At 48.7% G+C, this 27,238-nt stretch overlaps 2 protein-coding genes across 9 annotated transcripts in view; both read right to left on the reverse strand.

Annotated features, from left to right (window-relative positions):
• TMEM63C (transmembrane protein 63C) overlaps positions 1-11,062 on the reverse strand; it is a 113,636-nt gene extending 102,574 nt beyond the window's left edge. For 3 of the 4 annotated variants that reach the window (XM_074327160.1, XM_074327159.1, XM_074327154.1), the window contains exon 1: positions 10,923-11,062. The gene's annotated coding sequence lies outside the window, so the exon portion shown is untranslated. The remainder of the gene's footprint in view (positions 1-10,922) is intronic. The other variant, XM_074327157.1, reaches the window with a different exon arrangement.
• CIPC (CLOCK interacting pacemaker) lies at positions 10,493-26,180 on the reverse strand. 5 transcript variants are annotated; one of them, XM_019733627.2, is made up of 5 exons: positions 26,028-26,173; positions 23,654-23,762; positions 19,698-19,884; positions 17,054-17,223; positions 10,493-13,976 (listed from the first exon to the last, which is right to left on the reverse strand). In XM_019733627.2, exons 2-5 carry the CDS (start codon positions 23,708-23,710, stop codon positions 13,083-13,085), a joined length of 1,308 nt encoding a protein of 435 aa, XP_019589186.2. In that variant the 5' UTR covers positions 23,711-23,762; positions 26,028-26,173; the 3' UTR covers positions 10,493-13,082. The 5 variants fall into 5 exon arrangements, with proteins under 5 accessions (XP_019589186.2, XP_019589187.2, XP_019589189.1 ...); XM_019733628.2 differs by lacking the exon at positions 26,028-26,173 and adding an exon at positions 25,642-25,785; XM_019733630.2 differs by lacking the exon at positions 23,654-23,762 and having other exon boundaries at positions 26,028-26,180.
• Between the last annotated feature and the right edge of the window lie 1,058 nt (positions 26,181-27,238).

A 27,238-nucleotide genomic window follows, 5' to 3' on the forward strand; every position in this document is an offset into this window, starting at 1 on the left:
CATCTGCTTATGTGAATATCGGTCACGAGTCCTCTGGCCCACACACCCCGTATTAGATATAGTGAGACACTTGCTTCCCAGTGCCTCAGTATTCCTATCTGGAAAGTGGGCACTCTTGTTTGGTCTATGCCCTAGTGTCAGATTAGGTAAAATACGAACTGCCTCCCTCCAGGGTTCAGGAACCAAAGGAATTTTGGGAAGAGGACGAACTCATGGAGACCTGAACCACATCCCCCTTTGCTATAATGAGGGAGCCAGTCCTTAGGTCCCAGGGGCCATCTTTTAGACAGTCTTTTCCCTAAGGATATGATTGTCCCTGTTTCTACGCATTTGGTCCTCCAAGTACTCTGGCTCCTCTCTGTACCCTCTTCCCCTTCCTGCCCACACCTAGGCATGCTCTCAGGGGTGCTTGGGAAGCAGCCCCTCCTGTCATAGAGAAAAGGGGGGGATGGGCAGGGAGCAAGGGTGCCTTGTTCTGCCCTGTGTGAGACATTTCAGAGGTGAAGCAGAGCCGTGGGCCTGGTTACCAGCCAGAGCGAGCCTGCTGGAAGGTCAGGGGATGCCTGGGGGAGCTCAGCTGCCTGATGCTGGCCTCTGCCCTCACTGCTCTCGCTGTGGGTGGTGCTGGCCCAGCTCCTCTGTTCATTCCTCAAACATTCCTTGATGCCGACTCCATGCCAGGCATGATGCCCAGAACCAGGAATGCAAAGATGAAGGAGGCCCAATATCTGACCTCGGGGAGCTGATGGGGGAAAAGGACCAGTTGCAGATGGTTGTGGCTCAGTGGCTGACGGGGGAGAGAAGCACAGGGTGCCATGGAGGCCGGAGGAGAGCACTCACGTGGCCGGGGGGAGGCTGGAAGACTTCCCAGAGGCGGCGACGTCAGGGTCATGCAGGATGAATAGGACTTGGCTGGGCAGAAAAGCAGGGCCACGGGTGGGAGTGGCAGGAACGCCAGGTGATTTGGGGGATTCCAAGTGTGCATTGAGAAGTGAGGGGGGCATGGGTCTATATGCTGCAGCCACAGTTGGAAATTTTAGTCCTCAGGCCACACTCCCGGTGGACTCTGCCTCCTCCTTCTGATGACATCTTACAAAACCTAGACTGACCCTAGTTCAGGCTGTTCCTCTTCGGTGAATCAAGCACAGACTGACATGTCATTTTTCTCATGGTCAGCAGTGACCTCCAGGTGGGAGACCAGAGGCAGAGGGTCGCATTCATTCCCTAGGGAATCAGCCTGGAAACATCAGAGACCCCCAAAGCTCTCTGAGCCTACAGAGGAGCCTCTGGGAGCTCCCCACTACTCTTTCTTGTCCACACAGTTTCAGCAAATAGGGTCGGAAGGAAACCATTCCTACCAAGATGGCTTCCAGGAGCTAAGGTATAACTGAATAGGCTAAAGATCCTGAAAAGTAGGGATGAACTTTCATGATGTACAAGCCCCTCATCCTCACTGGAGAGGCCTACGTCCCCTTTATGGCCCTCTGCATCCAAGTGGGCACCTCCCCACCGCACCCCCATAACCTAGTGGCCCCAACATGCCTCTTTCTTCAGCCTAGGCCTCTCCCAGACCCTCTACATCCCACTTCTCCACGAGGTCTTTCCTCAGCAGGTCCAACACCCAGGGGGCTTACCCTACTTGGCAGCAATCCATCACTCTTCCTCCCTCCCTCCAGTGTGGGTTTCATCTCTGCTTTACTGTAAACCTTGGAGGACAGGAATGGCGACGGTGGAATCCTCCGGGTTCCCCCACACCTAGCCTGTGGCACAGGGCACGACATTATTGCCGATGCTGCAATTCTACCACCACTCATGATGACCCACATTTACTGAACATTCACTCCAGGCCAGGCCCTTGTCATGCACACTGCAGCTGTATTAACTATGTAGTCTCATAGCAACCCTCAAGGTATGCTTTATTACTATCTTTATTTTCCACGTGAAGAAACTGAGGCACAGAGGTTATATAACTTGCCCAAAGCCTGTGGGCAGAGCTGGGATTCAAACACAGGCTGCCTGCTTCTGAATGTATCCTTTAAACCCAGACACTAGATTAGCTTTCTGTTGTGGACTATTATAGACACCCAAATCAATTCCCTGCTGAAAAGTAACAAGGAGTCAAGTTTTCATTCATTAAGTCATTGATTGATTGATTGATTGATTGATTGATTGATTGATTGATTGATTCGTTCAACACATTTATGGAGCACCTACTATGCAGTAGGCACTGGTGGATACAGAGAAAGGAATGAGGCTCAGCCTCTGCAGCCTTCACAGAGCTAACAGTCAGCAGCTTAAGGTGGCTCTGCAGGTGAAAACAGGCTGGCTTCAGGGCCTACAAGGTGCACCTGGTCCCTCTGAGGCTGATGATAATGGGCAAGTTGTGCTGCATGAAGAGTTTCTTTTGGAGGCTGATGGTGGAGGTCTGAGGACAGTCTAGGCTGGGGACGCTACCCCAGGGCTCAAGGACGATGCCTCGCCAGGGAAGAAGACCTGAGCTATTTCTGGGCTGCTGCCCTACCAGGCAGTGTCAGGGTGCCTGCAGGAGGGGACCAGACACTGGCAGGGGGCTGAGCCCAGCCGGGCACAGCTCCACACCCACCCTTGGAAACCAGGTCAGGCGAGGAACCAAAGACCCTAAAAGGGAGTGGGCTCTGAGGAGAAAACACCTGCCAAAGCTCCTCTGGGACACATGGGAACATAGAAGCCTCCAGAGGGGGGGGCCACGTTTTAATTTCCTCCACACTGAAGGCAGCGTTAACGCCAAGCTCTGCAGGCCAAGAGCAGGACTGTGGGCTCCTCCTCAGAGAACCTGTCCCTGAATGCTCCCTTCCTGGCCGCTTGTGAGGCCTGAACTCCCCCATTAATATCTCCTTAAAAATAGCAGTGCCCCACCCCAACTCCTTTCAAATTCTGGGAGGGATTTGCTTGAGCTGCCTTCTTTTTCTGCCTGACAGCTAACTGAGGGTTGAGCCAGAAGTGGTCTGAATGGGAGGTTTCAGATACAGAGGAGGGAGAATGGCATCCAAAGCATTAGGGACTCTGAGAGGAATGGGGGCCTTGCATGAGTGGTGGGAGGGGTGCCAGCCTGGGTAACTCCTCCAGCATGGGTCAGTAACTAGGCTTCTGATGGGCAGAACTGGGGGGAAAGGGGGACTCACATATCCCCAGCCAGTAAGTGACATCGTGAAAAGATCACCATACTGTGAGTCCAGAGTACCCACTCATTCTGCCACTGAGTCTCTGTGTGACCCTGGGCAAGTTACACCATCCTTGGACAATGGACTCACTCTTAGACTTCTCAAGAACTGGACACCCTTGGGGCATATTGCTTGGGTGACCCCCCAAAAGGGGCAAGCATGTTCTACTATGCCCCAGACTCCACCCCTCCCCACTGTCCAACACAGAGCTACCCACACCCTTCCCCTGCCAGTTTGGTCCCTGGAGGCTTCTGAGTTTGGGATTTCTGAAAGGCTAAACTTCGGATCTGAGTTCTAGTCCCCACTATGCTCTAGATATGCTGTGTGACCTTCCACAAGCCACTGGGTCCAGTCTGGCAAACCTACTGAGTGCCCTGTGCTGTGGGCACTAGGGGGGAGGCAGGAATATTGCACAAGAGAAAGCAGCCAGGGGTATGACTTCAGAGTTGGAAAAGCAGGGGCGGTGAAATGACATTTGATTTTGATGGATTCCGAGCCATCAGAAGTCATCCGCTGCAGGGGACGGGCTGCTCCTGCTTTTACTCAGCTTTTGAGGATTGCTTGCCTGGTCCAGGTGCAAAGAAAGCTCTGGAACCCAAGCGGGGCAGCAGCGAGGCCCATCCATCTGAGCGTGTCTGGCAGCTGAGGCCGAGAAGTCTCTCGCACGTGCTGGGTAATTAATAAACAGTGGTGGGGGGTGGAGAGGACGACCGCTCACCGGAGAAAGGATTTAATTAGCAACGCTTTCAGGAGAGAAAATTAAATTACAGGAGACAATAGTACCCTCCTAGGAACACGAACCCCATAAGCTGATTCCTCAGGCCCCCGCTCACGCCAGGGCCGCAATGCCACTGCCACGGCCCCACCCCGTGAGACAAACGCTGCGTGGGGCTGGGGCTCAGATTTCGTTCTGGCTGTGCTTCCCAGCCGCGCGTGGCACCCTGGCACCCTCCAGGACCCGCTGCAGTGGCTCGCGCCGCCGGAAGGGGGCGCCGCCGGGCTGTGCGCCCGGCTCGCCCGGAGCCCGCACTTCCCCAGCAAAAGTTGGGACACCCGAAAGGACCTGGGGCGAATCAAGCCCAGAGTAGAGCGGCGGCTGGGTTTCTTGCCTGGCTGAGCCACAAGGGGCTTCGGGGGACAAAAGGCGAGATCAGAGCGCTAGCGCTCTGACCCCAGACTCATCCACGCTTCAGGGAAGTAGGGAGAACCGGCCTGATCCGAGGGAATGGGGGCAGGGAGTGCGAGGACAGGGTGGCCTTGTCCACACCCCGGTCCCCCTCATCCGCTTTCTGCGCATCACCTCCTAGGAGGTCCTGAGCGCTCACGATCTCCCCCTCATCCCTGCCGCCTCTCCGTGGCAAGCCCTACAGAGGCCCAGTATTCCCCCACTCCACCTTCTTTCTACCTCCTGGGAGTATTTTTGTTTGTAACAATAGCGATCATTCTTGAGCCCGGCTAGATCCAGGCCGCCTGGTGAGTACTTGGCCTAGGGAAGTCCACTGAACCGTCACCACAGCCCTGTGCCTTTGACTAGCCCAAATCTGCAGAAGAGGAAACGAGTTCAGAGAGGCAGAGAAAGTCGCCCAGGAACACACAGCTGCGAAGTGCTGATGTCGACATTCACACACCATTGGTCTCTGAGCTCTTTAGTAGAAGTGCCCATTTTTGATACCCAGTCCCTAGCACCCAGCCTCTCACATAGTAGTTGCTAAGGATTTGTGGAAAGAATGGCAGGTGCTTGTTTGTTAGAGGAGGTGCTCCCAGAATTTAAAGGAGGAGTTGTGGGGGGCACTGCTATCTTTAAGGAGCCGGTAATGGGGATTTCAGGCATCACAAGCAGGCCAGGGTAGGGGGAGGTCCTACTTCCCTGAGAATCGGACACGATTGGTCTGGGTGTGTCCTGGACATGGGGATTTTAAGAGCTCCCAGAGGCTTCCACTGTGCAGCCAAGGCTAGCGCTTCGGCAGCAGAGGTGCCTGAGGAAGGGGGTTGAGGAAGTTCACCAGATGCAGGTGTGGAGGATGGATTGTGTGGGAGGCCAAGCCAGGTCTGAGATCAACGATCCTGGAGAGGGTGGGGCCGACAATCCCTGATCCTCAATAGTTCCCCACACCCTGGCGGTATAGCCCTGAAGAGGGGTGAGGCCTGGGACCGGCTGGGGAGAGCAGCTTGCCAAGTGCTCGGTAGGGTGTGTACTAAGGAGAGGCTCTGTTCTGGGTGTAGCAGGGTGCGGGAGGCAGGCAGGGAGCTGGTTGGTTTGCTGCTTGCTGCCTGGAAGCACAAAGTGAAAGGCTGACCTTGGACCAAGGCCAGTTCAGCTGGCCCCATCCTCACGCCTCATACAGCTGCAGTAACAGTCTTACGATTGTCGTTTATTGAGTGCCCACCGTGGGAGGCCACTATACTAGACACTTGACACACTATGGTACAATCATCTTTTTAGAGCAGTAGTAACCTAACAAAAATGAGGAAACAAGGCCCAGAGAGTTTATATAACTTGCTAGGATCACAGAGAAACCAGATCCAGACCCAAAGCCATGACATTTCTATCTCACCATGATGCTTCTACTCATGCTCTCTCCTTTGGCTAAAACTCTGCTTCCCTTCTCAGCTTATCTAAACTCCACCTTCCACCAAGGCTGAGCTCAAATCTCAATTTTCCTTGAGTTCTTTTCGTGGTCGTGGAGCACTCCTGAAACTCTGGTCTGGAGTTAGCACTGGATACCAGGCCACACTCCCTTGCGTTGCTACTTTCCCCGTGAGTCATGTTTCCTGGCTCAGCTGTAGGGCTCCGAGGCTGGGATCACAGGTAATCTTCGGTAGGTCCTGGGTCTCAGTAAGTATTTGGCGCTGCCAGGGCCAGGGCTAGGGTAAGGCAAGCAAGGTGCCTCCTGCAAAACGTGCTCACGTGTGGGGTCCTGCAAATGCTTCGGCTGCAGCAGCTGGGGGAAGGCTGAGGAAAGCAGACGCAGGTGCTGTTGTGGGTGAGCTCAGATGTCTGAAGGTGAGTCACCAAACCAGATAATCCACTTCTGAGAACGCTTAGTATGTTTGGGTGTTGGGGTGAACTTTTCAACTAATATATTGTGCTTTTATCAACACTTCTGTTCTCAACTAGTAGATTAACGTTGCGGACTCTTGCCCTCATCAAAGGATGCTAAACCCAAAGGTTATCAAAATATTAATCTTTAAAATGAAAGAAGTGAGTAGGACATATCACCTTAACCAGGCTTACACGCCCAACTTTGGATGTATAAGACCCAGTGAGACCCAAACCATTAAAAGGGTGATTGACTAATCAATTGTCATTGCTACCCTCCCACTAGAATATAAGTAGGGGCCATGTCTGTTTCCTTTACCTTTGTATACCCTACAAGTAGCTCAGCACCTAGGACACAAATGTGTTGACAGCTTTATGTATTTTACCCTGAAGTGACAATGACAATGACAATGTTTGGTCAGGAATCATTAAAACTTTCAGAAGTGGAAATGATCAGGGTTTAAGAATAAAACTTGGGGTGTGTGTGTGTGTGTGTGTGTGTGTGTGTGTGAGAAAAACTGAGCATTGAGGACCATATGTCTGAGGATTTTTAAAGGCGTGGGGACAGAGTCCCAGAGTGCAGTTCCCAGGCTCTCGGCTTCACGTGGAAAGATGCTGGCTCGGTTATTAGATGGTCATCAGCTGTAATCAGATGGCCATCGCTGTGGCTGGGCGGCCATCAGCTGTTACCGGTTAGCCATTAGCCACTAATATAACTGCCGTGGCTGAGCTGGCAGGCGCGGGTTGGAGCTAGCAAGTGGAGTGGGGTTGGTTGGCAGAGAAACGGACAGCAGATTGTGGCTCCCGCTTCCTGTGTTTCCAACCCAGCCGCCAGCGAGACTATAGTGGTATAACTCCCCCATCTATGGCTCCTTTTTGGCCACAAGAATACCCTGTGTTCTTGTGCGGGGAGCAGGACCAGAGACCCTGCATGACAAAGGGTCTCTAAAGTGGGTCCTACCCTGAGGTGTGACCTGTGCTGCCAGGTGCCTGCTCACCTGACCAAGTGGTCCCAGAGCCCTTTCTTCTCACAATTCAAATAAAATCAACGTGGCAGAGAAATTTACTACTCAGTGTGTGTTCTCCTGCATTTCCCAATCCCCTGCAACTGGTGGGGCCAGGAGGCCACTCCTGTCACTGCAATGTAACCTGAGTAAAACAAGCAGCAGCATTAGGAACCTACTAGCTAAGTGGTAACTAGGAAGGGCCTCCACAGTGTAACTGAGGTTGGAAAAGGCTTCAAGAATTAAAGCAGCACATTCTTCCAACTACATCTCAACTAGATGAGCATCGACTTGGAGACTTTTCAAAAGGCTTTCGCCGTAACTATCCTGGCCCCTCGACCTGCCGGAGTGCCAGGTCCGCCAGTGAAAGCTCGCTGTCCAGACTGCTTATAACCTGGTGCTCAGCTGTAGGTACCCGGGGCTGCTGGTTTGGGCAACTGACTGCCCTTCGTCTGTGTGTTTTGCTTAAGCAGACACTCGCCTTTCCTGAGCAGCCCAGTGACAGTGGAGGAAAATCCCAGACGACTTGCTGGAGAGCAACGTAAACATTCCCTAGGAGGACATGTCTGGAACCAGGCTTTCCTGCATTTGTTCACGATGCTGCAGGGCCCGCTGAGGATGTGGGGTTTTATCTGTGGCTGTCTTTAAGCTGCTTCTTTTCCCCTGACTTTGGCCAGTTTATTAATTGTATAAGGAATATCCAGAAATGGTGATTTCAACCCACTTCGCTGTAGAGGTATTATGGTTTTACCATCTACTACACATAGTAGCATATCCTGTTTTTTTCTGCCGCTCTCTCAGCACCCAATGGAGGTTGGGGGAGGCTCCAGGCCAGGCACTCCCCATCTGCCCACCCAACAGTGGAAGTCTTGTGGGTGCCCCTGGGGGACAGAGGCCCTGGCCCACCTCTCATACATTTACCAGAACTAGCGAGCACGCCTCCAAAGCCAGTGCAATTCCTGAGTCTAAGAAAATTACAGGCAGCTATTTTTACTCTCATGCTCTCCAGCCACCCAGAAGGCCTCGCTGCACACGCCAATCATGCAACCTGACAGGGGCCCTCAGGAGGGCTGGCCTCAGATCTGCTTTCAGGTTTTATTCCTCTTCATTTCCTAACAGCGTCCACCCACTCGCTGTGTTAACTTCATACTCCACAGGCTTTTCTCTCTCGTTCACTCATCTCCTTCAGCTGCTGTAATTTGAGGCAGGAACCAGACTGTTCTTTCAAGCAATTCTCTAATATCTTGCATAACCATCCCTTAAGAGAGAGGAGAGCCATGCGTTTTAAGAAAAATGGAAGAATTCTGAGAAGCAAAGTGGTTGGACCCATAGAAATCTCCCTTCAGGAAACCAGTCAAAGGATGGGTTGAGATCGTTACTCTTCCCTTTAGTTGTAAATGAGATTTTGGTAAGAGATAGTCTTAATTACTCCAAGCAAATGACAACCTTTAAGGGGTGGAATGCCATCCCTTGAATTCCTTCGCTGGGTTTGTGGGCAGAGAGGAGCAATTTTAAAACACTTTAGAGAAATCCTTTTTTTGCACCTCACCATAATCTGTGGATGTCAAGTGGACAGCAAGTATTATTCCCCTCGTCTTATGAGAAAGGGAACCAGGCTAGCAGAGATAAAGGCTGCTTCCTGCTGCCTTCCTCCCCAGACATTCTGATCGCACTGTGTTGCTCACGCAGACCTCTTCTCATCTCTAATCTCGTGAGGTGGATGTGATACCCAGAAGGCTGGGACCAGAATCAAGTCCTCACAAAACACCAGAGCATCTACACAGGCTGTAACTATTTACCTTAGAGATAATGTTAAATCAACGTAAAAGGCTCTTTCTAACACATGTGGAAACACCCTCCCAGGCTGTGGGGAGAGAAATCAGGCAGGAAATAAAAGCTAAGTGACACACTCTCCACAACATAAAACCAGTTACATCCTTCATCTCAGATGAAAGCGCTGTTTGCAGCTGACTGACTGGAAAAGACCGCGATGTGCTTTAACCCCAAGTCATTCTCCTTGGGGGCTGCTAGTGCTGTGAGAGTAACCTTTTATATGGGAATTAGTGAACCCGGGTCAGCTGCAACCAGGTGATCACAAGAAAGGCAAAACCAACGCCGACGGGCAAAACGCTCCTTCCAGAGTCACCTATAACAAGTCAAAAATCCGCCAGAACACTGTAATAATGAAACCTCTTACCAGAGCACTAGGAATGTACTATGTAGGGAGCCCAGATTTATTTGTGTGTTTTTGTATTTTACTAATTTTATGGCTCACCTGTTAATAGACGAGAGATCTTACAAACGGTTAAAGCTAGAAAGAAGCAGAGAGAGAGCCAGTTCCAGTTCTTTAGTATTCAGCTGAAAGGAATGACACCGAGAGAGGTTCAGGGACTTATCCAGTCACCTAATTAATGAGTAATGGATGTGACAGGTCTTTAGCCCCCATCACACCAGGCGACGATGCTGGTGAAGACGTGGGTTAGACAGACATGTTCCCACACAGGCGTCCTAGCTGGACACCATTGCCATATGCAGGCATCACCTGGGGGCCGGGGGCCACCCACTGCGTAACTGCTCTCCTCAGTGCTCTAGCGTCTCTGGATCCCAAAAAGTACAACGTTGTCTGGGACAGAAGTCATGCTGTAGAATTAGACTAGGGCAGCCCTGTAGGCCCTTAACGGAGGGTAAGTTTTCCTTTTCCCAGTGTCTTAAAAATCCTGGGAGGGGCATGCTGACTGGCCGTGGGGAGCAGGGAGGACTCCACACAGCTACCTGTTGAGACTCTGAGTGAACCTTGAGAAGGACAGCGTCAGGAATCAACACCCAAAAGTGGGGAGGAAGGCTGGGAAGTGGACCTGCTACCAACCTCTTTGCTGTAGAGAGAACTGCACTTCATGTGGCTCTAGTTTATCCCAGGAGACAACTGTAGTGCCTTTGTCATTTGAAAATGTTATTTGTTAAAGTGTCAGATCAGATGGAAGCAGTCATCGGATTGTATTGTCACTCCTCCCAGCCTACCCTACAGAAACCTCTCCAAGACTCTAGGGAGTGCTGCACTCCTCGTCTGCCCTAAGACTGCCTGCATTTCCTCTTAAGTGCACTCTGGTGCAAGTCAGAGCGGTGAAGTCCCCCAAGTTCAGTATCTAATCCCAACATGCCCAAGTGACATGAGGACATATGTTTAAACTTAAACCAATACTAAGGTCTCACTTAGTATTTTTAAGCAGTTATAAATCAAAATGGCCAAGTAGTTTTCAAGTAAGTGACTTTTATTTTTCTCTGACATTTCACAGTCAATTTCTACAAAACTTCATACTTCCTCAAAATAATTCACATTTGGTAAGTAAACCTCTAAAGAATCCATAGCTGGAAAAACACTTCAATATATGCACGAGAGTTACTTTTCTGCTGAAGGAATCAAAGTCAGACAATACTGTAATCAATAAAAAGCAATGAGAGTGTAATAAATTACAATGTCATTAAATTCCAATCCCATAACCAATTCAATCAGCAGCTTTTTCTAGATGTGTTTCAACACTGCCAACAAAATCTGCCAGAAGTTCTCTGAAGGGTTGGTTTGAGCTAGGGTTGGTATGGCTTCTCACTTTCAGAAAACAGTCGCTCTGCAGCACTACTTCACACCAGGTCAAATCATGCATCGCTAGGACCACTACTTACAGCCTTGCGCAACCAACAGAGGTCTTTCTGGTCAGCTCCGAGGTGTCTCCGTTTGTCGATCTGGCTTCTGGCCCCAAATGTCTGCTCACTTCAGTGGATTCTCCTTCCAAGATCTAGCTTCTCTGCTCGGCTTCACCTGCTTACAGCTCCACTAGGGAAGGAACGCCCATGCTAAGAGCCTAGAGAGACTTTCAGCACTAAGTTGTAAGAGCAGAGAAGAGCTGGGGGTGGTGCTGCTACTCCCTGCCACTCAGCAGGGAGGACCAATGATGGCTTTCATCATCTTTTACTGTGACAGGAAGGCAAATGCAAGCCTTAATCTAGGAAGAGTCCAACAGGCTTATAGTTCCACAGAGGGTTTTTCTGATGGAATAAATGTGGTTCTCAGCAAGTTGTGTTCAGATTTTTGACACTCAGTAAGACTCATGACTGCTGCCCAGGCTGTTCTGAATGCACCTGTCTCTATAGTTTGTTGCCAAACATACTCTGCCAAAAAGGAAGCTTCTTAGCATGGTGCGCAGAGCAGAGCTGCTGTAGTACCACATGGATTCAGGGGAGGCAAAGGGAGTCGGCCAAGAGAAAAGTATTCAAAGGCGCTGAGTCGGCTTAAAGACACATTTGCTCTGATTTTTGAAACTTTCACAAAGCAAATGGCAGGTAATGATTCTGCACTGATCAGGAGAGTCTAGAGATTTTACCCAGTTGTTTATTTTTAAATTGGTCATGTCTAACTCATACATGTGTGAGGACAACGTGTAGGCAATCCGAAGCCTCATGATTCTTAAACTACGTTAGTTACAACTACCTAGTAAATATGAGCATTCGCTTCTGGCCTTCATAAAACATTAAGAACATTTTCCTTGCAGAAAAGATGAAGCTGGTCGTCCAGAACTTGTTTAATGATTTTCAAGAGGATGACACTTTTAAATAAAGAGGAGAAAGTCTGAAACTCTACTACTTCGAAATCTGGTTTACCTTTACAATGAAGCTGACTGTGTTATCAGCTGTAAGTTCTCATCACACCCTCCATTCCTAGATCACCAACACTCCTCTGGGTTTGCTGCCAATATCCAACGCACGGAAGCAGCAGAAGACTCTGCTCCAGTGACTCCACGTCACTGTGCAACATATGGGACAAACATTTTGGAGGTGAAAATTGTTCAGAACGTTTTCCAATTTTTGTGGGCTTCTATTTTGTAACCTCAGGGTGACTTTAATCCCAAGTCTATCAAGCTTAATAATCATGTCTTTCCTCTTTTATAGAAACAAAAGAGGAGTAAGAGATGGCAGCAGAGGGGTAACAAATGCTACCCTCTCAGGAACCATGAAGCTATCTTTAAGATTTTCACACATAAAACAGGTTGCATTGTTTCAAAAAGAGGGGGGGGGAGCACAAATTACCAGAATCTTCCAGCTTCTGACCAAGAGATGCTAGCCATGTCTACTTTCTTCAGACTCGAAAGTCTAAACAGTTCATCAGCTCACTCCAGATGGTACTGCATCTGTTCCATACTTAAAACTCTGAAGTCACTTTGCCTCCCAGTTTAAGTGAAAAGAAACCTGGCTTGTGATGAAAGTGGTGAGTTAGTTCAATGTATGACCCTTTCCACTTGACTCTCAAGTTTAAGAAAACAAAGCCTTAAGTGATTAAGTGCTTGCACCCTAAGCCCAACCTGTGCCCAAATGGCACCGATGCCTGAAGTAAGGCAAACACACCTCCTCTTACTTTTCTCTGTGACTAAGACATTCAAGGGAAGATCTGTGAAGGGATCTTTATGTCACCTACTCCCTGGCTTGACAGGTGTCACTGTACATTCATCCATGTCACTGCACCCTGATCACGATTAGTGAGTGGGATGGTGGGAGATGACAGCCAGAAGGGCCTCCTGCTTTGCCCCGTGATCCATCTAAGTGCCTGCAGGCTAAGGAAAAGAGACTCCAGGACACCCTGAATCTGAGGTCCTCAGTGGAACGGAGACACAGGTAAACCGTGCACAGACCACAGGTGAAGACAAGGTATTCGCATGTGGCTTCTTAAGTGAAGTGCTGAACAGTTTGTTTAGAAGGAAGAGCTCTTACATAAATTTTGGGAAACAGAAGTAAGATAACAGCAAGAGTGAAAAAGAACCACTCAGGTCACAAGAACATGTGCCTTCTGTGCTATATGTCTGGGAGATCAGAAAATGCTTCCAGGTCACTGCCAGTATGAGGGGACCCCGAGGTTAAAGACGCCTGCAGCTTGGCCCAAGCCTGAGGAGCCCTGCTTTTGGTGGCCTCGATAAACAGCTGGGTCTGCTCCTTCAGCTGGTCTAGCTCTACCTGAGTTGCTTGGTTCTGACGAATCAACTCCTTGGTTTTCAAAGTGATCTCCAGCAAGCCAGACTTGTGCAGGACGACTAGGGTGTTCTGAAAGCGCCTGTGTTTGCTCTGCCGCTGCTCTGAGAAGATATCTGGGCTGCAGCACAGGTGCTCTGCGGCCCATAAAGGTGAGCTGTAATTAGCAGACAGGGGGGAAAGGGGGGAGCTGCTCTCTAACCCATGCAGAGTACTGTCTGAGGCGCAGACAGGACTGGCGGGGGAAGCAAAGGTCAGACTGGGAGCTTTAGCCACGTGGCTGCTGGACACCGGCTGAAGAGTTTGTGGACTTCCTCCTGCCACCAGAGAGGGCACCCCCTGCAGAGCTGAGTCCTCAGCAAGCTTGGCGCTGGGGGGCACTGGAGTCGGGGGACAGGGTGGCACAGCACCGCGCTTGGTCGGCTCTCCGGTACACGAGCTGGGCCCCAGTCTCTCGGTACACATTTTCTTCCTCATTCCACTTTCTGCTCTTTCCTTTGGGCCAAAGGAAAGGCCCCTTTTGCCTGGGTGTGGGGCGATTTTCGTGTAGGAATTCAGAATAGGCAAGTAGCTCCTGGCGTCCGCCTTTTTCTCGCCAGCGTGACGTGGGCTGACAGGAGACGGCACAGGCGGGTGAAGGAGTAACAGCTGTGGCTGCGCTGAGATCACCTCAAAGGAGGGCTGCACAGTCCACGACTGGAGCTGGGATGAGCTGCTGCCCTGAAAACAAAGGAAAAGAGCGGCTCGTTACCTGCGGAAAGGAGACAAGTCCGAAGCTTCTCTCAAAGGGCACAGCAGAGATCTTTATAACAACTTCAAGTCCAGAGCTTTGCTCACAGATGGGGTAGCCCCTCTCAGGAACGTCACTGGAGAAGTAGTTTGAAAGTTCATTTGGGTCTGATATCATCCTTTTTCTTTCAACTTTTCCTGAGGGAAAACTGGAGGAAGTACCTATTTTTATCCAAGTGCTATCACTCAGAAAATGAAATTGTAGGTAGGTGAAGTAATGACAGTTATCTAAGGTCACAACTGAGGCAATAAAAATATGGAAAGTACAATTTCATGGCGTGAAAACGTGCTAATCTCAAGACTATAAATGTGACTTTACATCAACATCTATCTCCATTTAGTTACATCTGGAACTTCTTCTACCTGAAAACAACTTTTGATTAAAAAGTTACACGTGGCCAGGAGTCCAGGGCCCCTTTTAAAGGCAGTGACACTCACCAACCATGAAACCTTCCATGATAATAAGTGGTGCTTACTACAGGCCAGCACTGCGTGTGGTTTTACACGGGTTGTCTCCGTAACAGCCCCATGAGGTAGCTATCATTTCCCTTCACAAATAGGAAACTGAGGCACAGGAAGTTGAAATAACTTGCTTTAAGTCGACAAGCTACTGAGAGAGCTGACTGACTCTAAAACCCACCCTAACCGTTCTGCTATACTGCCTTTGTTATATTATTCCTCAATTATACACTTTCAGTTTTCATTCAAGTCCTGATTCAGATACAAATCTAATAAAAAAGGCATGGTTACCCATTTCCACTATTTAAAAGCCAGACCGGTTCCAACCTGGTCCCAAAGATAGAAGTGTCGAGGCTAGGCAGAGAGCAAGCCCACACCAGGGGTTCTTATCCTTGGTGGGTCACCTTGATTGAGCAGAAGCTCTCTTCTCACAAGCACACCGCTCTGCACACATTTCAGCTTCCTGGATGCCTGGCGAGGCACGTTAGGCCAGCTACAGTTCATCTCCTGCGCCAAGGGTGAGAAGGCCCGGGGAGTCCATTCTGGAGCCCTCTTGGTATTCGAGTCTACTCTGGGATGTGTATAAGCAAGCAGGGCTAGGCCTAGCAACCACACTTCCCTGCCGGAGGGGATCCAGAATGAGGCGTCTTTCAAAGGAGAGATGGCTTAGTCCAGCTCCGTCAGAAGCAAAATGTCAGGCTGTCCCCTTAGTCATTCTTGCTCTAAGGGTGGACCTACAAGGCAAACGGATCCAGAAAATATCTAATCCTCTGCTTCCCTCAGATGGTTTCACTAGATTCTTCCTAATGCTGCTGTGATGCCCACTGTCGCAATAGATACTTAGCTTGCTTGTTCTAGCTATTAGATGTTACAATGTATTATTCATGTTGAATCACCTGAGGGAGTACGGAATATGATGTTAGACTCGGATAGGCTCTCAGAATCATTTCCCATAAAGCCTCATGTTGAAGATGAGGAAACTGGAGTCCAGGGTGGTTAAGTAATTGACTGTGTGCAAGATCACACAGGCGAGTGGCAGAACTAGAATCAGAACCTCAAAAGAAAAGTACCTAAAGCCAAGCAAGCAGTAATCAAGACGTTACACAATATGCAGAGATTTAAAAAGTATCCCATTATGTTAATTTTGGAGTGTGCTGGATTCTAGCATGTGTGAAAAAAAGAAGACGAAACTCCTAGACTACTCCATTGGGTCAGCCTGTCCCCAAGCCGCCCATCTCCTGCTGGAGCCCAGACGCCTTCCTGGAAGGTCTTTGTCCTGAAGAATGCAGCTCTGCTGGAAAAGCAGACTCACTCCTCAACTGTGGACTGTTCTCAGCCCTCTGGAGCTGCCAGCCTCACCTACAGCAAAGAAAGCATATAAACACAGACTCACAAGGAGGGGTAACACGAGAGCCAGAGAGGAAGGCAGGTAGGAAAAAAGCCAGGAGAAAGGAAGCCCTGAGAAGCATCCCAGCGCTGGTGGGCCTGGACAAGCTCATTTGGGCTCCATTACGTGTCTTTATTCTCTCTCTTCATTTCAACAAGCAGAGCTGTGCTTCCCGCTGAGATGTGATTTGCCAAGAAAAAATCTTCAAATTCTTTTTCCAAACTCACCAGGTTGCCTTGTTGAAAATCAGTTTGTGTTCCTCAGAAATAACTAGGTAATAGTTAAGATGTTACGGTTTCCTGTCAGGCTATAGACATGTATGTTCTTCTCCCTAAGGCGGGAAGGTCAACAACGTAAGGCCAGATTTCCAATGTCAGTAGCTTCAAGCGGCCTCGTCAATGGACCCATGGGAGAACTGATGTATTTTAGAGCAAAGGAGGGTAAGGTTAAATCTTCTTTAACCCAGTTCATATGACTAAGTTCTGTTTCAAACATGGGGGCTTAGCTTAGGTTTCCATCTGAATCTTTTCTTTCACATCTAGACAATAACCACATATTATTTAAAGTTATATAATAAAGCTCGAAACAGGGTATTTTTCAGCAATGCTGTGGGGACACTTCTGGGATAGCCATACCTAAACCAAAGAGCTGTTCTCTCACTAATGACACGGCTTTGGCTGATTACTAAGAAAATGCTGAGAATGTGACATGAGAAACGTGGAAACTGCCTCGACTTCTTAAACAAATACATCCGACATTTCTAAACTTCCAGGGCATTTCAAATTAAAAAGAGATTCTTTTGTTTCTACCCTAAATTCTGCCACATATTAGAATGCACTATAAAAGGCTGTGACATTTCTGCTTGGTTCCTTTCTGCATGACAAAAGAATTCCGGGGTCCCTTCAGACAAACTGGGGATACAAAAATAAGTTTTACTGTGTGGAAAATGAGAACACAAGTCACAATTCTTACAGTCCTTTTAACAAAAACACTGTCAGTAGTTGAAAGGAAACCTCCTCTCCCCGGGACAGAAGTCAGCATCAGCGTGGTTCTAATGGGCTGCTTCTAAACTCTCTCCTGGGCAGAGCGGAAGGGCCTCTCCGCATAGGACGCTCGGGAACGGGAAACGGCACAGACGCCAGGAGACATCGGTCCTCCTCACCTGCTTGACCAGCACGTTCTTCATGACGACCATGGGAGGCAGGGCAGGGAAGGCACTGCTTGCAGCCTTGGAGTCCTGCCTTGGCCTCTCTTCCCGGCTCCAGCCCAAGGCACTCAGCATGTCCTCGGACTCCATCTGCTCTGCTGAGCTCAGGCATTCTGAGCTCCCATCTGGTGGGCAGAAGAACGGTCAGTGCACTCAGGCTCTAGGCTCAGGGCTCTTAACCAGGGCAGCCATGGGTGCCTGGGAACTGAATCGAACATTTGTGAGATGGGTTTTTGTGACTTTTTCTGAGGGGAGGGTCTTTAGCTTTCATTGGATCCTCAAGGGGATCCATACTCATCACTCTCACCCCAAAAGATTAAGAATCACTGCCCTAGGACTTCCTTCCTAACTCTCTTACAGACAAGAGCCTGCAGCAACTCGGGTTCACGTGAAAGTAAATCATCAGCAATCCACAGGAGAAATGTGCTGAAGGCTTCAAAGGTAGTTTATTACTTTCAAGAATCTCTTGTTAAGGGGGAGGGGAGTATGTGTGTAACCTGGGGCAGGATTAGCCCTTTAAGAGGCTCTGGGCACTAGAAGACGGAATTATAATAAAAACAACACCAATCTGTAAACCTGAAAACTTACATCCATGCTGAAATTAAAATAGCTTCTTTCTAAGTTTTCTAATTGTAAATTCTGGATATGTTCATCAAAGGCGAAGTTTAAAAGGTGTCCGTTTGTGTTGCTCCTTCCTCCTGGTTAAGCACCTCCTGTGCTGGTGTCCTAACTGCACGCCGAGTGTGCCTACTGCGGGTCCTGCACAGAAAGAGACCCTCCGAGGCAAAGAAAAGGAGGTTGCTCTCCGTGAAATCCGTACAGAAAGGACTTAATCAGCTACCTGCTAGAGCAAACCCAAAGACTACTGTAACCCTGCTATTGAGGAGTCTGGGGTACCCCAAGTGCTCCTCAGGAATCTCGGCAGAATCTGGATGAGGCAGACTGGAATGTGACTTTAATTTAAATGAGGGCAACTGTCAACACTTGCATTTAAATCGGAATCTCCAGTGACACTTTTTAGAAATTATGGATGTTGGGGTCCTCCCCTCCATCTACTGAATTGATTTATCTGGTGCCCAGACAGGTATATTTTAACAAAGCACCACAAATTATCCAAATGTGCGTCTCTAGTGAAGAACCGTTAGGCCAGGAACAAAGGCCTCAGAAGCAAAGTGCATACCTGGTGCGGGGATCTCGGGTTCTAAATGCCCTTCTGCATGAAAAGGAAACCAGGTTCCTTGGATTCCAAGTCTTTGGCAGGGAAGATACAAGATGCGCCTGGACATCTTATCAGCCCAGAAAGCAAGGAAGTCCTCAAACACAAATGGGAACATGTCGAAAAGACACAGGGACTTTTTATCTAGAAGGGACTCCCAATGGCCAAATCGGGGACAATTGGAGTATTGAAAACAATAATGGTGAAGGACTGACCAACTTATTTTTACAAAAAAAATTCCATGAATCCACAGTGATACGCAAAAAAGGGGGTGAGGAGGGAAAGTGCTTCTTTACAGAAGAATGTCAGCTAATAAAATATACAAGAAGTAAGCTTAGGAAACAATGCTGAGAGATAGACAAAAACCCAAAGGGCTACAAGTCGGCCCTCCCTTCCCCAGACTGTCCTTATTCTAATTCCTCGGTCGGTGGGTACTCTGTTCCTCTCTGAGCAACAGTCTATTTATAATTTGGCTTCTCACGCAACATGCCTACGGGGAGAAAATAAACTAATCTGAGGATGAGGCAGTTTTCGTGTTCCTAACAGCTGCATTTCTCACTGTAAGTTAATAAATCAACCGGATGGACTGATCAGTCTCTGTGAGGCTGGATAACACATCTTCCTCTAGGAGAGTACTCCCATCTTAGGATGCTGGCCTGGCTAGATCCCCTGGCATCAGCCCTCTGCATTCCCTGGGCCAAAATGTTGACGCTAGAGTCACAGTCAAGCCACTCCCCTCACACCTGGAAATAAAAAAGAGCCTCAGCACAAAATTGATTCAATGGGTACGCAGTTAGCCCTTTCAGGTAAAGTTTAAGATAAACTTGTAAGGAAAATTGTTCTACTTTCTTATCTCTAATAGATACTCAAGTTTGGAATTGGGCCAGGAGGTTCCTAGTCCAAATATAAAACGCACAGATACTGGGAGGATGGGCTGCAGACGGGAAATGTGTTTAAACACAGCCAAATTACTTTCTTAGCAAAAAAGTTACCTTAACAAATTTTGTATTACTTTCTTTAATTTTTTACATGCAGTATTTCTTTCCTGCAATGCCACTATTCCTATGAAATAGGAGCTAAGACAACAGAATTATGAGTATTTAAATACTTTTTCCCAGGAACCATTTGCCAAAGTTGAAAATGTAAGATTTTAAAGTTGAGCATCTGAGTTGAAAAAGATGTCAAATCATTCCTTCAAACTAACCCCATGGTGACTGACGGGTACCCTGCCATGTGGCATCAGAATTACAATTTTAAGAGATCAGATAGTTATTTATTCTGTACATGAAAGCTTCCTATCTTTATCACACAAATGAGTTTTAGGGAAAACCTTTTTCAGGCAAATCATCCGTTACAATATACAAAGAATGAGGTATTTTTAACCTGAAAATCCAGAGTCCTTATCTGACTCAGCAGCTGCCATGCCGAGTTGACGAGCCACTTTTTTCATCTCTGTGCCTTTGCCTAGTTTGGCCAAGAGTCTTCTGGGACTCCCTCTGGATGAGTTTTTCTTCTCCATGTTTTCCTGGGCTGGAAGTGGATTCACCACTACTCTTTCATCTGGATTGTCCTGTGAAAAACAACAATTACATAAGCTGTCAGTGCCTGGATCGCTGAAGCAGGTGATCCAAATGGTGAGTAAAGTAAGGGCAAAGAACAGTGGCCTCGCCCTCTTCCTCTGTATTTTCTCAAAGTCTCAAATGAAAAGGCTTCAAGTTTACTAAATAGTAGAGGGGTTTCCATCCAAAAAGAGGTTCGCTGTCCTCTCTGTGCCCTCTAACTTCATTACAAATTCAAGGCACACAAACCACATTCAGTAGAGGCTTTGTAAACTGCTAACAAAGGGACATGTGATTAGGCTTCTGGAGTGGGGAACTCACCCTGCTCCCTGAGGGCGCAGAGGAGGGATGCCCATCTCGGACAAGGCTTACTTTCCCAGGATACACCTGCGAGCCCTGACTTATTACCACCTCCCAAGTGTGGTTTCCCAAATTAACTTTTCACTTCTTTGGGTGAGGTACTGAACAGAGTGAAAACAACTCCTTACGTACACACACTACTTTTTGGCTTAAAAAGCCCTTTATGCAGAAAGAAAGTTACATATAATAGTGCTCTGCTTCTATAAAAGCCCACAACATTATTTCTGTTGTCTCACTTGAGCCTCACAACGTCCTCCTGTCACTATCCCATTTTACAGAGGAGGACGGTGAGGCTCAGGTAAGTTACAATTGGTCATTTAAAATATTTATCAAGTTCCCACTGTGAACCAGGCACCGGGCTTGGACTGGGAATACAGGGTGAATGGAACAAACATTGTCCGCAACCTTCCTGGAAATGAGTCTAGAGAGAGACAGACATTAATCAAGTAATCACACAATGAATTACTATTTTTGTAACAGATATAGGGGAGAGCCTAGCAGTTTGAAGGGACAGGAACAGGGACAGGGACAGGGAAGGGAAGGGAAGGGAAGGGAAGGGAAGGGAAGGGAAGGCTTTCCTGAGGAAAGTGACATGTAACTGGGATCTGGAGTTAGTGGGAGTCAGCCCCGGAAGGGGGCTGGGTGGGGTGAAGTGTGAAGGCCCTAAGGGAGGCCAGAGCAGTGCAGAGGGTAGCAGGTCATGCCCTGACATGGGGGGAGGAGGGGACAGACAGGCAGTGCCCTATCACCCAATTTGTAAGGACTTTGGTTATTAAGAGCAATGGGAAGTCACAGAAGCATTTTAACCAGAAGAGTGACAAGATCAGACCTGCATTTTAAAAGCACTTTGGATGCTGGACTGAATGGAGAGGCCAGAGTGGCATTGAGATCATCTAGGTACCGCTGTACTACTTACTACGCAGTCCAAGTGAATTAAGGTGAGGGCAGTGGAGATGAAGAGAAGTGAACAGATTGGAGACATATTTAGGAGGCTGATTTGACAGGGCTTGGTAATTGTTTGCTTGGGGGCAGGGGTGCATGGCGGAACCATCTTCTAAGCTCGGGAGCCCGAGAAGAGCATGGAAAGGATAGGATGGGTGGCCAGGCTAGTTCAGTTTAGGCCATGTAGAGAGAAGTGACTGACTATGGGTCATCTGAGTGGAGATGCAGGGTAGGCTGTCACATGTACATACTGGGGCCCCAGGAAGAAGCCTAGATTTGCCCCAGTGACACAGAGCTGGTTCACAGCAGATCTATAACAAGGCTAACAGTGCAAAGAATTAGACAAATTAGCCCATCAAAGGGCTGGCAGAGGTTGAAAACTTCCCAGACATTTTTGAGTCAGCACTGAATGGCAGCTGTAAGGCTGGCATGATAAGAACACAAAAGAGGGCGGACACGTGGCTCAGTTGGTTAGAACGCGAGCTCCGGGCAATGGTGCTGCCGGTTTGATTCCCACATGGGCCAGCGAGCTGTGCCCTCTGCAACAACAATGAAGGCAATGAGCTGCCGTTTGGCTCCCGGGTAGCCAGATGGCTCAGTTGGTTGGAGCGTGGGCTCTCAACCACAAGGTTGCCGGTTCAACTCCTCGATTTCCGCAAGGGCTGGTGGGCTGTGCCCCCTGCAACTAACAACTGGCAACTAGACCTGGAGCTGAGCTGTGCCCTTCACAACTAAGATTGAAAGGACAACAACTTGACTTGGAAAAGTCCTGAAAGTACACACTGTTCCCCAACAAAGTCCTGTTCCCCTTCCCCAGTAAAACCTTAAAAAAAAAGAAAAAAAAAAAAAAGAACACAAAGTATACGACAGGGCTAAAGAGAACAGGGTGCCAACCGGGAAAATGACAATAATAATGAAATTGGGTAGGTGTTGGTCTGAATGTTTGAAATCCTAACCTCCACAGATGATGGTATTAAGAGGTGGGGTCTTGGGAAGGTGCTGAGGTCATGAGGGTGGAGCCCTCCTGAATAGGATTAGTGCCCTTATAAAAAAGGCTCCAGAGAGCTCCCTGGTCCCTCCCACCAGGTGAGGACACAATGAGAAATCTGTGGCCCAGAAGAAGGCCTTCACCTGACCGGCACCTAATCTGACTTCCAACCTTTAAAACCACAAGAAATAAATTCCTGTTGGTTATGAGCCACCCAGTCTGTGGTATATTGTTATAGCAGCCCAAGCATGCTAAGACAGTAGGTGTAAGCAAAGCCTGGTGATATTTTAATTCACAATCCACTCACAACTCCATCCATTTGTCCTTCTGAGTGCAACAGGGAAACACAAGCAAAGCAGCACTGTATGTGAACACCCTAAAATGCCAAGACTGAACATTTCTGCTAATGCAGGATCTCATGAGGAACATCAACTACTCCGGAAGCAGAGGAGGGGTTCGAAATAGAATTAAACAGATGACAAGGATGCTTACGAGCAACCCTGTCGCTCATATTTTTGCGTACAGAAGTGGACCAACGGGAACACATGCTGATCTGAATAAGACTGAATTTTAAACACAATTCCAGGGAAAAATTATTTTGTACCATGTCAAACTCATTGAACAGAACTGGTTTCCCCATTCAATCCATGTCCAATCAAGTACTCTTTGACAGGTCACAGGTTCAGCCCTATGAGCATAAGAAATAAATGACATTGTCGTATCTTGTAGAGCACCATGCAAAAGCAGTATCTCTTACTGGATGGCCACGGACAAGTGCAACAGCATGGACAATGCAGTTTAAAAAGTTGACTAAAATGTAAAAGTGTATCTCTAATTAAATCAGGATCCTTTTGTACAAAACCCAGCAAATGGGCACGGTTTCATTTCCCTGAAATAATGCTGTCTGAAAGTGACTAGGAGGCTTCTTCCAAATGAAGCAGATATATTATAGCTTATGGATGGGCAATCCGACCTATTCAAGTCTGATCCTGCTGTTGATTTAGATTAGGAAGGCAGCTCATGTTAGGTGCAACTAATTAACAACAAAGTTTCACGCCTTACTAAATATGGGTTATTTTATAGGTATTTTACGTAAAGCATCCCAATTTCGTCTTCCACAATCCTGTAACAAGAGAAGGAAGGTCTTGCTGCTGCTGTTAAAGCAGAGTCAATGGAGCTAAAAAGATACACAGGAGTTTATTCTGGCCCGTTGAGAATGTGCAGGACGATACTGATTGTGGAATCTAAATATGAAACATTGACAAATGTGTTAAAAGGAGAACGGATTCTAAAATTTTAAATCCCAGGGAATTGGCGACAGTTGGAAATAAAGAACACACAGTCTACTTTAGAATAGTAAATTCACTACTTTGGATGTTAACATGACTAAAAATACGAAAGCCTCTGTCCTAAGTTCTTTTTAAGCAGCAGAAAGCCTTAGTGTCCCAGGGAGGTTCAAGTAGAATGGATACTGAAGGGCTACATCCCACCTTGACCTCTCTTCTCCGAGAGACGCACTTCCTTCCTGGAAGTAGTACCGCGGACATCAATTAGCTGGTGAACAACAGACCCACTCACACACAGCACCAGATGAAGCTCCTGACAGAAGAGAAGCAGTGACAGTGTTTACTACAGGTGCGCTCAAACCCAGGGCAAAGTCTGCAAACCACAAGATTGTTTTCTTCCTCGGTATTTTTACAATAAAGCTAGATGCTCATACGCTGACTAGGGGTTGAAAACGGGTTACCAAGCTCTTACCCACTTGTGCGATCTCTATTTCCTAGCACAGACTGAAAACCACTAACACTGCTTTACAAACATCTCAGATCCTTACATGTCTGACTCTGCATTAAAAGGACTCCAACTTAAGCTCCCCGAACTGTCAGAATTGACCCTAACTGGGTCTCTTATAAGAGTGTATGTAACACAGAATCCAAAGGTTCTCAGAGAGAACAGTACGCACTGAAACTTATAAAGGAAAGTGCATATAAATATAGAGGTTTATATAAATAGGTATAAAATTCTAACAAGTATTCCACAGCACTTGGCTCTTCTATTTTTGTGCTTCTTACCTTAGAGTGTAATTATTTGTCTCCTCAACCTCAAGAGTTGTTTTTTCATTTTTGTGACTTCAGCCCCCAACAATGTGTGAGGTACTCAACAGAATAATAAATTCCTACACATTTTCTGTCCTGCTGAGTCTCACTAACAACCCTAGCAATTTAGCTGTCACTGAAATATCTGAACAGCTTGAAGGTCAAGATTCTGCATTTCCGAACACCACGGTCACCTTAAGATCTAACTTCCAGGTCTGGTCTCCTGCAGGAAGCAGATATCTCATGTACCCCTTATTGTAAGATGCAACCTCAGGGATAAACCCATCAACCAAATTAAGGTTGGTCTAATCCACAAACAATCTCTCTGAAGATTTAGGCTTATAATAAAAAGGAGACACAAGGTTTACAAGGAAAGGATCTGATATGTTACTCAGATCCCTCCTTTTATAGATACTTGGCAACTTTCCTGAGAGTTCAAGTTTCTTTTATAATGTATCACATGTATAACACTGCATGCATGAACAAAGGTGTGAGGAGAAAGCCAAAGCAGGAGCTTAAATACAATAAAAAGACAAGGCCATAAAAAATTAAGACCTTACCCCCAGAAAACTACAAGTACTCCCAGTTAGAACTATAAATACATTATTGGGTTTTCTCTGAAGTAATTTTTCTTGGTCTACACATTTGAACATACCAGTCTGGGGGAATGTCTGTGTATTTTAACAGAGAATGCCTCCCCCCAATCTACCTAAATCTCTAATATTCATCTTCCCCTTCACATCCATTTTCATTCTTCAACTTGGCTGCAAACTCATGTCCAAGATCCTGAACCCTGATCCCATACAAAGCCCCCAAGGAGGGCTCACTCCACTCCCCTCTCCCACAGAGGAGGTAAGATTAGAGAACTTCCCTCAAATCCCGGCTTCCATAAGGGTTCACAGTAACTGCCCACCTCCCCATTCACACCAGCCCACACTGCATCTGTGCCAGACAGCAGGAGTACCCTCCAGGCATCCACCTGCCTGCCAGCTCAGCAGAGCAGAACCGGGCAGACCCTAGGACTGTGCTGTGACTGGCATACCACCAGCCTCCCAGGGCAAACGCCCAGGCAGTGCGTACTGCCAGGACTTGGGCAATAACAGGGAGCCTGTGCCCTGGGCCTAGGATCAGAGCTTCCCCCAACCCACCCACTAAAACTAACTCCTTACTTGGCACTGCCCACCTTCTATCCCACCTCCTCATCCCCTGGCACCACGCCCGGCCAGCTGGCCACCCAAGGGAAATAACCAGCCAAGTGGGTGACAGCAGGTTTCTGGAAAAGACAGCACACCTGTGCCCTGGGCCCAGAACGGAGCGAAACCCCCACTCTCAAACCGGAGTCCCAGGACCCTCCCCAGGTTACAGCTCCCGCACCCACTCACCTGCCCCATTTCCCTGCTCCTCTGCTCCCAGTCCAGCAGGCCTCCAGGCTCTCCCCCGACCCCCTCGCCAAGCCCAGTAGGCTGTTGCCCTCAGGGCTGGACCACGGCCCACCGCCTTGAAGGTCTTATCCACTGGCTCCTCACACAAGCCCCCCGACCGATACAGAGCCCCCTCCGCAGCCGTGATTCCTTCTACCCCGCAGTCCCACCCCTCGCAGCCAAACCAACTAAATGGGGGAGGGCCACATATTTGACCCCCTCTGTTCCCCGAAAGTCCCGGTTCTCCCACTAGCCCACTTCGCGTCCTTCCTCCCTCCCCTTCTCCCACCACCTTTCCCCACGTTCCCCGCCCAGATCCTTTCCCGGCGCGCCCAGTCCTTTCTCACCTAGGGCCGGGGTCGCCGCTCCAAAACCTGCCCCGCGAGTCAGGTAGCGCATGCGCGAGCCCGGCCCCGCGGCTCCATGACAACCCCGTGGTCGCCGAGTATCAGGCTCTCCCACCGGTTTCCCGCCCCTTTCTCCTCCCCCCGCCTCCGCGGCGGCTTCCGCCAGCCACGTGACCCGGCTGGTACGCCCCGCCACCATGGAGACTGCTCGCTGTTCTCCTAGAAGGGCCCTCGGAGGCGCACCGTGTTCCCGCCCCCGCCGGAAGGCGAGTCCCGCCAGCCTCTCAGAGGGCGCAGACGGCCCGAGGAGGCCGGCGCTCTGGAGGGCGGGCGTCTCTATGGTTGGTTCCCCCAGCCCTGCCGCCATTTTGAAGGGGGACTTTGAGGCCGGAGACGTTGGGGCCTTTTCAAGGCAGGGTTTGGAGAAACTGGCTTCTAACAGGGCAGGAGGTGTGCTTCTCCTGCGAGAGCGGGTGGAGGTTGGCCGGGGTAAACGGCTTTCCCGGTTTGTACGCCGGGAGGCCGGGAGCGTTGGGGACCGCGACAGGCCATGCCGGCTGGCACGCGAGCCCGTGGCGGCGGCGTCCGGCGTGGGAGGCGGGCTAACACCCCGTCGCCGCCTGGGCCTGACGGAGGCGTGCCCTGGCCGCCTGGCTCGCCGATCACGTTTTTGCCACGCCTGTCGCGGCGGTTGGTTTGCGTTCCCTGCTACCTCCGTGGTCCGTGCTCCGCGAGGCGAGGACGCAATGAGTAGTTGTGTTGGGTCGTCTCATGTCATTTGATGTATGACTCGCTTTGTCCCGTGCGACTGCCCGAGATACTGGGTTTAATATGATACTGTTTGTCTTGCCAGCTCTTGGTGAAGCGTGGTGGTGAACACGTGTAACGGCTAAAGAATAGAAGGGTTTGGGATCAATTGAAATTGTGATGCTTTGAATCAGTGAGAGTTACTTCTTAGATTAGGAAATAGTCCTTCACTGGTGAAAAAGGGGACACTGGTGAATTGTAGAGGCGGACAGGAGGAGGCAAGTTCTAGAGCTGCCCTTCCAATAGGGTAGCTACTACCGTGTTTCCCCCCAAATAAGACCTAGCTGGAGAATCAGCTCTAATGCGTCTTTTGGAGCAAAAAAATAATACATTAATTTTTGCTCCAAAAGACACATTAGAGCTGATTGTCTGGCTAGGTCTTATTTTCGGGGAAACAGTAATCA

This window comes from Rhinolophus sinicus, linkage group LG03 (genome assembly GCF_036562045.2).
Source record: "Rhinolophus sinicus isolate RSC01 linkage group LG03, ASM3656204v1, whole genome shotgun sequence".
NCBI classification, from domain to species: Eukaryota; Metazoa; Chordata; class Mammalia; order Chiroptera; family Rhinolophidae; genus Rhinolophus; species Rhinolophus sinicus.